Source organism: Argopecten irradians, chromosome 15 (genome assembly GCF_041381155.1).
Source record: "Argopecten irradians isolate NY chromosome 15, Ai_NY, whole genome shotgun sequence".
Classification (NCBI taxonomy): Eukaryota; Metazoa; Mollusca; class Bivalvia; order Pectinida; family Pectinidae; genus Argopecten; species Argopecten irradians.
In genome coordinates this window covers 2,232,019-2,243,155 of record NC_091148.1, presented here as the reverse complement: position 1 = coordinate 2,243,155, position 11,137 = coordinate 2,232,019, and the positions used below count along the sequence as shown (strand labels likewise).

Genomic DNA, 11,137 nt, shown 5'->3' with positions numbered 1-11,137 from the left:
ATAAACTTTAAAGCATGAATGAAAATCATGGTGAGAATGATAAAGATAATCAATTTAACTGTTTTGTCTGTATATGTTGCTACTGTTGGAAAAAATAAAACAATTACAAAAAAGATATTAACAAGTAAGTGGTAATAAACAGGTAATAAATAATAACAAGTAAGTCGTAATGAAAAAATCATAAGTAAAAACAAATAAGTAACAACAAAGTATTATACTACATGTAAAAGTATTTAATGAATGAGAAATACTTAATCCAATAACTTCATCTTTTAGAGAGAAGATAAAAGCCAGTGTGGTACATGGGGTGTTAACAAGTTATATAAAGGGTGGCAACACTATTCTAGTGAGAAATATAGAGTGGTAACCATCAAAAAAGGAGATGTGACAAGATTAGTAGAATATAAAGCAGATGACGTCCAGGCGGTGAGAAGTATCATCAGAAAAGGCATAAAGTACTTCTTTCCATAATCAGTTGGGCGATTTGGAAGATATGAATTATCATTGGCTAGTTTTTCTGGCGAGTGCATAGAGACATTCACAGACTTAAAAGGTTGTGGAAGTACATTACAGACATATCTCAAATCAATGTACCATTTGTAAGTGAGATCAAAAACAAAAGAAGCAAATAAATTACCAAAACATGAAACACCCGATTCGCTAAAACGTTCAAAGGTATCAACCGATGTTAGTGGGAATGAAAATGAAGAGTATATCCATGTATGAAGGCTCTGCTCTTCCAGGAAATATATAATTGTTTTCAAAATGACAAGAAATTCCACATATTCTAATGATGAAAGTTCAATTTAATGTGCATCAATGAAAACTTAACTGATCATTGCATTAAGTTTTTTAGGATAAAGGTGTTTCAATGTGAATATTAAGATTTGTTGAGACACGAGAAAAAAACAATTGTGTTTCATTCTAGATCTTTGAAATAAACTATAAAGATATGTATTTTTTGTTTTGTTATTGTTTTCTGATAGCATGGTTCCAAAATAATGTTTTAGCATACATTTATATAAAAATGTATTTTTGACGTAAATATTGAATTTTGTTGAATAATATTTGTGTATATGTTAAAATGCATTTTAACATATACACAGATATAATTCAACATATATAAAATATAATAAATTGTTGTCATTTTTACATACGCAAAAATCAATTTGTAGCTTATCTCTCGAATAGAGAGGGCTTATAGAATCATTTCGGCGTCGGCGTTGGTTAACGTTTTGGTGTAAGTGTTATTCTGAGCAACTGGCAATGATCGATTTCTACATCTATATAGGATCATAAGTGCTGTGATAAATTATCATCAATCACTTTAAGGAAGAAGAAAATGCTGGATTTTAAGAATTTCAAGAGGCCTAAATGGGCCGAAATTACCAGGTTAAGGTTTTGGTGCAAGTGTTGAAATACTGACATTTCTAACAACAGACATGCATTGATTCCTACATTTATAAAGGATTATGAGTGTTGTAATAGGATGATTCCGCCGTTCATAAGCATATGTTATGTAAAACCTATTTGCAGCATTCTGAAACTGACAACAGTCATTTTAGTATCCTATCAGAGGTTATTATATATAGTCTTTTAAAACGATGTTGAGTTCAACAAATAGTCGTAAACCTTCGTCTGGATGAATGGGGATGATAACATTTGGTGATACAACGTAAACAAGGTCTTTAAATGTTTTACTGTATGTTGGTTTCTTATGGTATAGTTCAATGCAGTCGTTCAAATCTTCAGTATCAATATCGCTTTTGAAATTATGTCCTTCGATCAATTCTCGCACAAAAACAATACGTACATCTGTTTTTCCAGAGGGCAGTTCAGAAAAGTTTTTTTCTGTTGACGCATATATCGTGCGAATTCCAGGGTGATCGATATTAAATAATCTACAATATCTAAAAAAAGATTTATTCACTAATGCACGACCAGTTTCCAAAGGCTCCTCCATAATGCTTGAGTTTTGTGTCCTTCGGTGAAATAAATTTATTAAATCATCTCTGTTAAGGGTGTTTACATACACTGGTATACTTGTTGAAGGAACAACAGTCATTACGACTGCTATGTTACACAAAAACAAAGTTTAAAACATGCATAAAGAATACTTCGTAGTATATCCATCTTCTTATTTTGGTTATTCAAAATGGCTGCACAACCCCTTAAAAACGTTGTTTCATTTTTATAACTAATAAGAAATAAGTAATAAGTATCAATGAATAAGTATTAAGTATTAGGAATTAAGTTATAACTAACAACTAAAAAGTCCCTCCAGGGCTTCCCCTATCTATTAATAGGGGAGGATCCTCCTACATGCCATGCAGGTGATTCTCCTCTCACAGTGGAACATATTTTAGTGCACTGTGTTGATTTTAAACACATACGAGATAAGTATTACGATGTCTCCGACATGTACACATTGTTCCATGTCGTGAGACATAATCGTATTTTCAAATATCTCAAAGAGATCGGCATTTTTTTTAACAAGTATGAACATTTTCCATCACATCATCGTTTCATCAACATTGCATGAGTTTCTCACGTGTTTTAACCAAAATTATTTTATCCCATACAATTTTTTTTTATAAAATCAAACTTTACATTCTGTGTTTTTTAGTTCTTATTTGGCTATGTCTTATCCTAATCATTTAGGTACAATCATCACTCGTCTGCTAGCTGTCCTACTACATGACGTGTAGATTGGCTCTTAATGACCTAAAATGACCAATAAAGTTGTCGTTGGGCCGTGAAACACAAACAAACAAACAAACCGAAACGGTTTATTGGTAAAAAACAAACATTTTAATCACCCATAAAACCTGGTATTTGATGGCAACATATTACAAAAAATGGAAGTGATGGATACAGAAGTATAAATTGTACTTGTTAGAGTCAGACAAGGAGGAAAAAGACGACGGTACCAGAGTAACCACTCTCCTACACACAATCGGTGACGAAGGAATATACACCTTTTATAGTTTCAAATTTAATGCTGAAGGTGATAAATCAAAACATGACACTGTTATTGTGAAATGAGTTATATTACGATCCTAGAAAAATACGTTAATGGACCGCTAAGCGTTCTGGTAGCGATCGCAGAAAGAAGGAAAGTCCATGGACCAGTTTGGAACGGCATTGAAAGCAGCGCGAAAGTATGTGTATTTGATAATCAGAGATATTCTGTGATTCGTGACAGAATTATCTTTGAAATTCGTGATGATTGGCTAAAGGAACGTCTCCTACGAGATTCACCAACTAGCCCTCAACAGATAAAGGTACTGTCATCAAGTCACGTGATAGAACTGTGTAGGGCATAGGAAGGTATAGCCCTCAACAGATAAAGGTACTGTCATCACGTCACGTGATATAACTGTGTAGGACCTTGAAATTGAATAGAAGAGTTTTACGTGCCGCCACGTGATCGTTTCTGGGCACGTCGGGCCTTGAAAGCTAGCCCTCAACAGATAAAGGTACTGTCATCAAGTCACGTGATAAAACTGTGTAGGACCTTGAAAACTAGCCCTCAACAGGTAAAGGTACGGTCATCAAGTCACGTGATAAAACTGTGTAGGGCCTAGGAAGCTAACCGTCAACAGATAAAGGTACGGTCATCAAACCACGTGATACCTCTAATCTGTTGTAGCTAGTCTTCAACAGATAAAGGTACTGTCATCAAGCAGAGAGCTCAATCTAGTGTCAGGCGATAGCCAAACAAACACTGTTACGTATCTATTAGTTAGGTTCGCTTACTTGTGTGAAGTACTAGTAGCACTACTTACTGTATAACCGATATGCGTGTGTTGAGTAACATAGTAAATAAACATGGCTGTTCGATGTTCATGATTGTTGCTGCATTGTATGGGCTATATATGCCATTTACCCACGTAACAAACACAAGCAGAGAGGTCAATATAGTGCCAGGCAATACCCAAACAAACACAAGCAGAGAGGTCAATATAGTGCCAGGCAATACCAAAACAAACACAAGCAGCTAGAGAGGTCAATATAGTGCCAGGCAATACCCAAACAAACACTATGATCACAAGAGTGTTTTATGTAAAAGTTGTGGTCGTACTCTTGGTCCCCGTGAATGCCCTGTTTATGGACATTTCACAGCGCTACAGCTAGTGTATTGGGGAAATAGCTTTAATGTAGTCTGTGAAAAAGGATAATCCAAAGATGATATTTTCTATATTCTGATTTATTACAGTCGGGTGCGGAGCGGAGAAATATCCAACTCTACACTTCCAAACCTAGGCCTAAAGTGAATATACAAGTAATACAAAATGATAATATACAAATAACAGGAACAAACATGTAAAACAGCACTTAGTCTAAACGTGATATACAATAGTCGCTAATTAACTGACGCAAGCGTTACCGGTATTGAGAACTGCTAAGAAGGATTAGCTAAAAGAAACACAGTTAAATACGTTAAAGCAATACATCGCTATAAAGAAACGGCTATTATTTTCAAAATGAAGCTTTGTGTTTTACTTCTAAACATAGAATATTAAGTATGTTCGAGTAGATCAAAACAAATAAATAACATCACAAATGTCCGAATAGGAACCTGTCATAAACCGCGTGACAGACAGACAGGCCGAAACTGTAAAACATAACCATTTCGCGAAAAGGTGTGACAGTGTTAGATCACAGACAACAGTACACTCCCTAGAGGAAGATACTAACCACAGCCTGTTGAAAGGACCACTTCAAATCGGCCAGATAAACAAAAATCAAAACGCATAAAAGCTTGACTATTGGGGAGAGAAGGAAGGGATATAATTCAAGTAAGACACTGGTGCGGATACCAACGTGCTTCCTACAAGTCAGTATACCAAACTTACCAGAAGGCAGGAAATTCAAAACACACACACTACCTTGACAGCCTATCTTGGAATTATAAATAAAAGGAGAAGAGGCCCAGACGTTGAATTCTACGTCAACGACTTTGCCTCACTAGCAATACGTGGGTTGAGAGCATGCAAAGACCTCAAGCTAGTCCAAAGGTGAGATGCCGTCAACAAAGAAAGACATGACACACCGTGGACAAGCCGCTCACAAAAGAATCATTGGCACAGGACTTTGATGTATTCAAAGGTCTAGGCTGTTTTGTCGGAAATTGTACGAATGAGCTTTAAAAAGACAACACCAAATCAATAGTCAATCATGGCATCTTTCATTCTACAGACAAAGTTAAAGAAACACGCAAGAGCTCAAACAAATGGATATCATCACTCCTGTTGAATAGCCGACAGTATGCGGAAGCTGTCTGTTACAGCCAAGGATAGTTGAAAAAAGATGGGTCACACGTGGAAGATTATCTGCAATATTGAAGCTCAAAAGTTTTTTGGCAAATAATGGTGTCGTTTTTAGAAGGAAAATTTTACAGCAAGTCTACATATTGTGAACTTGACGTCATGTAAGCGGAATGGTAGATATTTAGAATGGTCTTAATGTTAGTTTTGGACAAAAAAAAACAACATATAAATGCATGTATACACATGAAATGATTGGAAAACCCCCAAAAAAGTATAGAAAAGTTTGTCCTAGTGATTTTCCATAAGAATCTGTTGTATCTCAAATGGAACGCGTTGTACCAGCAGATCTGTACCGGTACAAGAGGTTCGTTTTCAAAAGCGTACCACTTGGATCCAATATGGCGGACTCGAAACTTTTCATTTGCTATCAAAATGTTTTCTTTGTTGAAAACAATATAGAAAGTATTTACATCCGATGAAATTACATGGATAATTTGTTTTAATGTATGCCGAAACTATTTTGGTTATCATTTCATGTCCATTTTATTGTTAACACAGAAAATACTTGGCTTTTATATTCTAAGCGTCTCTTAGATATGGGTGCGGCCATCATGGAAAAATCCAAAAGCGTTCCATTTGGCGGTGCCGTATCACTTAAGTACAACTGGTACAAATCCGCAAGTGGAACGTGCGGTAGGGCACCATTTCGTACCCGGCGGAAAGGTAGAGTTGGCTGGGTACGTTTATTGGTTCTAGAAGAGGATGTGACCGCAGAGTTACATGGGGAAAAGGTATTCTCAATCCTAGACGAGACCTTTACTATGGGTTTTATACCAGGAGAAAACCACATACAATGCAATGAACACTGCCAAGAAAAGTTATATAATATTACCTAATAAGTACATAGACTGACAATGAGTCAGTGTCTATACTACCTGGATACTGGTGTGTAGTAGTCATCAAGTTTATCATTCAGATCCATTTCCGATGTATTGTCCGTGCAATCTTCCTTCACGGTGTATATATTATAGCGGAATCAGACGTTAACATTTAAACACAGGGGGTGTTTCACATTGGTACGTGTATATTCTCTCCGTTGATGTGTAATGTTTCTGTTTTATTTACACTTTTTCGAATCACTCTCTGCGTTCATGTTTTGTACGGTTTATAGTGATCATGAACGGGTTAAGTCCGAGTTCAACGTGAGCAACCTTACTATAAACACATGTCATATCTGGATGTCTGAGCTTGAGATGACCAGTCTCTAATGTTTAATGCGTTATTATTTTTCCAGCTTAAGACAGGATTTTTCATGACATTTTGTGATAAATTAACTTTGACAGTGCGGAACTGAACTCGACATTGATATGTAATACCAGTGGTCCAATCCTCTTGTAAATTCGTGTGACACGTTTTGACAAGGAAACATTAGCGTAATGTCGACGTCTCGGAGAAATGCTTTTTACTGCTGGAAGGCATCTGAACTAGCAATGACATGTCTCACGGTTATATTTCTTCTGGTGGCCGACATCTTGATAGCAGTGGATAATCCAGATGTCGTCAGATACGGTGATAAAGGTAGAATGTGAATACAGTTAACGTTTGTTTTTATCTAGCTTGTAACACAGATTTACGACGCGCAAAAAAAAATAAAAAATAAATAAATAAAAATACTGTTATATACTGAAATAAATTCAGTATTTTTAGTATATTTTTTGAGCGTCGTAAACCGGTGCTTGTAACGAGCATTTTTGCTACGGCGGAATGATTTCATAGAAATCAGTTCATTAATATATTTGGAGGTTCTAAGTGGTTATCCTTATATTTTTACATTTCAACTATTTCCATTGGTTAATACATGGCCACATGACGTACAATATATAACATTTTTAGAAACACCGAGTTAATATTCCTTTGTGAACTTCATTGCACGAACGCTGCATTCTTCAGGGTGCCATTCTTTGAACAATACTTTTCTTATAATTAAATGCATATTAGATATTGTTTTTGGCATTTTTGGGAGAAACGACATATCTCATATAAAAAATTAATTACCTTTGTGTCGGTTCATATTGTGTTAATTGCCCTTGTAGAATTTAATATACTGACCTGGTGCTACTATTTATTCTCCTAGAGCGATATAACACCATATAGACCTCAACAAAGGTGCATGATTGATATACACTAAGGTTAAAGTAAAACTCCTGTAACTCGAACAGCAGGTGACCAGATCAACAGTTCGACGAATATAGGGTATTCGACTTATCCGAGGTTGGTCACGATCGATCATCGAACAGTCAAAATGTCTTATCTTAAACTGTGACAATCAACGCATATCAATAATATTTTAATTACCGCGATATTCAGTATTTTTAATTTTTGTGGATTTCAAAGTGGTTTTGAGAGCAATACTAAATTGAAATCATATGTATTGCATAAAAATGGGCAGTTGAAAAATTTCTCCAGGGCCGAACACCTGTTCGAGGAATACATGATTTAATACTATATTTGTATATGATGAAACGAGGATATATATCTGTTTGAGTAATAAGGGGTATTGGACGAAATGCTGTTCGAGCTATCCGAGGTGTTGTTACATGAAATAAGGACACGGTCGGGACTATGCGACCAGTTCGACAAATAGGGGAATGCGGGTTCGAGTTAGAGGGGTTATACTGTATATCATTGAGATACATGTACATTAGAATATGTTCAACATATTTCTTAAATATTTTGATATGACAGACATGGTTTCTGTACATTATCTGATATCGGTATCTTTCTTATGCACCAACTTTGTTTCCAGATTGTTCACTGAAGGCAGTGTTTTCACTCTATGTATCGATCACGATTGCGCAGTTTCTGATGGGGGTCGTTGATGTAGTACTTTTTGTTTGGCCCAAGAAAGAGGAAAATAATAAAAGACGGGAATGTAAGCTCTTCAAGGTTCTAATCCACTTCAACTCAGGTATTACCAATATTTTTAAGTACACACTTTATATAATTTATAAAGATGGTACATCGCCGAACAATGGATGCTTTGTCTATTAAAACAGAAACAAATGGATTTCTTCAGAAACACAAGTATTTTAATTTGCACTATTACCATCATTGAAATGTTTGAGCATCTTGTTTTACTTCCGAATAAAGTGTCTAAAATAAATGCACCCAGAAAAAACTCGATGATACTATGCTTATATGAAATGATATACTAATTGAGCAAAAACGGTAGGCCTAGTCTATACCTAGGAATACAGGTACCAGTATCAATAGGCCTAGTGTAGACCTCGTAATATATGTACTAGTATCAGTAGGCCCAGTCTAGACCTCGAGATATATGTACTAGTATCAGTAGGCCAAGTCTAGACCTCGAGATATATGTTTTAGTATCAGTAGGCCCAGTCTAGACCTCGAGATATATGTACTAGTATCAGTAGGCCCAGTCTAGACCTCGAGATATATGTACTAGTATCAGTAGGCCCAGTCTAGACCTCGAGATATATGTACTAGTATCAGTAGGCCCAGTCTAGACCTCGAGATATATGTACTAGTATCAGTATGCCTAGTCTAGACCTCGAGATATATGTACTAGTATCAGTAGGGCAAGTCTAGACCTCGAGATATATGTACAAGTATCAGTAGGCCAAGTCTAGACCTTGAGATATATGTACTAGTATCAGTAGGCCTAGTCTAGACCTCGAGATATATGTACTAGTATCAGTAGGCCTATTCTAGACCTTGAGATATATATACTAGTATCAGTAGGCCAAGTCTAGACCTCGAGATATATGTACTAGTATCAGTAGGCCTGGTCTAGACCTAGACCTAAACAAAGACGTAAGAAATGTAATTAATAAAATATTCCTTGATTCTTGATGAATAAGTTATTTTTGATCTCGTCAGTCAGAAACATTTTTTTTTATTTTTCACTCGTGCTACGTACTCTTTCTTTGTTTTGTATTTTTTTAATTAACGTCATATTAACAGCCGGGACAATGCATGAACGGTCTCCCATGTATGCGGTATGCAGCGTATACATGCAATGTGCTGTGCACGCCACACCATCCCGGTCACATTTTACTGACGACGGGCGAACCAGTCGTCCCACTCACGGTATTCTGATCAGAAACTACCACGTTTATAGACTTTGATGTGTCTCGAACATGGGACAGAACCCAAAGCCTACCTTACATGGGTGATCGCTCAACAGAAGGCCAAAAGTGAGGCGGTGTCAAGGGAGACGTTAAAAAAAATTAAGTCAGTTATGAAGGAGAGAAAAGATAATATCTTTAATTTGGTCGCATTTTCATGCAATAGGGGTAGCAGGTACCATTCTAATACCGTACCTGAAATGTGAAGGAAAATTGCGTTTTTTTATATTAATAATTTAATACTTTGTCGTATCGCGCACAATGCCAGATGGGTATGTCATTTCATGGCTGAAAAGTGTTATTTTTGTCATATATTCAAACAGATATATATCTTAACAAGAGACAATGTTAAAACTGGATTCAGATAATAAATTTATCACAGATTTCAATGATTAGGTGACATTTTGTTGAAGTATTGTTTTAATTACTCAGATGGGTATAACTGCTTTGTTTATTTGATTAATTAACTCGGAACAACATTCAAGACAGTGGATATTAGTTCTTAAAATACCATTTCTTGTTTATTCTTTAATTCCCACTTTTCATGTACAGGAAGGAAAAGTGAGAAGAAATCCAGGAAATCCATCTTCAAGCCGCCTAAACCTATTAATACTCATTATTCTCAACCTTTCAAATACTAGGTCGGTTGTTTTCATGTGTTCTCACCCATAATGTTATAGGAAGTTACCATTTTCATGGGCAACGTATTCGCAAAATGTGCGAACAGAGGAAATGTCCTTGTATTACAAATTCACATGTTTGTATATAAGTTTATTTCAACGTTTTGGCAATATATACTAAATGTACATAGCGAATAATGTTTTACCCGACCTCCGATTCACATGTACGAGTCAACGTCAATAGTCTGTTTACCTGGAAATAAGAAATGTCTACGATACAGTTCCCACAAAAATACTAATCATTTTTTTATTTCAATATCCAGGTGCGGGGATTGTAGCTGCCCTATTCATATACGGGTTGGGACACCAGGATAAAGTTGGCTGGGCGTTCTGGATGGCTGTTGTAGCTGGCTTTCTTGCCATTTCCAACGCCATCTTGTGGATACTGACACAGCAGACGAAACTCTATCTTGTTAGAGCGGGCGTCAACGTTAAGCATCTGGAGGACGGTAAAATGGCAGACGGCACTGACAGACCACTATAAAAAGATACAAATTAGATGTAGTTTTCTTCAATGATTTCGATTGTTAACTTCAAGATGATTTCTGCATACCTCTGTACTGCATTGCACATTTGTAAGATCCAAGTGCATCAATATTTTTTCAACGAAATACATCCGGGCTCAACTGAAAACTGAAGAAAAGCATGACAGAGAACAGTAATCAATCTAAAAGTTGACAATGCAAGTTAAAAGGTATCTAATTGAGACTTAAAAAAGATAAGAACACATGTATTTCAAGAATCGTTTATGAGACATTCCCCTGTCGAGGAAATGTCACCCCCAGAGACATACTTAATTGATTTCTTTCAAACATATAGTTCTACATTAATATTGTAGACAAATAATATTCAATCATAAGCTTTCAAATAAAATTTGATTTACATATTTTATTTATTTATTTTTGATTTTTTTTATTATTATCATATTTCGGGTGGTATACCTATCGACATTAGATCTACATTGAAATCATGCCAAATTTGCAGATGATGTGTAATAATTCATGTTGTCAGAAACATTTTAATTGTAAATCTG

At 35.8% G+C, this 11,137-nt stretch overlaps 1 protein-coding gene across 1 annotated transcript; it reads left to right on the top strand.

Moving 5' to 3' along the window:
* Nucleotides 1-6,348: 6,348 nt before the first annotated feature.
* Nucleotides 6,349-10,995, top strand: LOC138309335 (uncharacterized). The gene is made up of 3 exons (XM_069250511.1): nt 6,349-6,851; nt 8,080-8,241; nt 10,368-10,995. The coding sequence occupies exons 1-3, from the start codon at nt 6,710-6,712 to the stop codon at nt 10,586-10,588; spliced, it is 525 nt and encodes a 174-aa protein (XP_069106612.1). The 5' UTR covers nt 6,349-6,709; the 3' UTR covers nt 10,589-10,995.
* Nucleotides 10,996-11,137: the final 142 nt, after the last annotated feature.

Bases quoted from the DNA above. Each gene is read 5' to 3' on its own strand.
- LOC138309335 (XM_069250511.1), top strand. From the start codon at position 6,710: ATGTCGACGTCTCGGAGAAATGCTTTTTACTGCTGGAAGGCATCTGAA. The intron at 6,852-8,079 runs GTAGAATGTGAA...CTTTGTTTCCAG, and splicing joins CGTCAGATACGGTGATAAAG to ATTGTTCACTGAAGGCAGTG. The intron at 8,242-10,367 runs GTATTACCAATA...TTCAATATCCAG, and splicing joins TCTAATCCACTTCAACTCAG to GTGCGGGGATTGTAGCTGCC.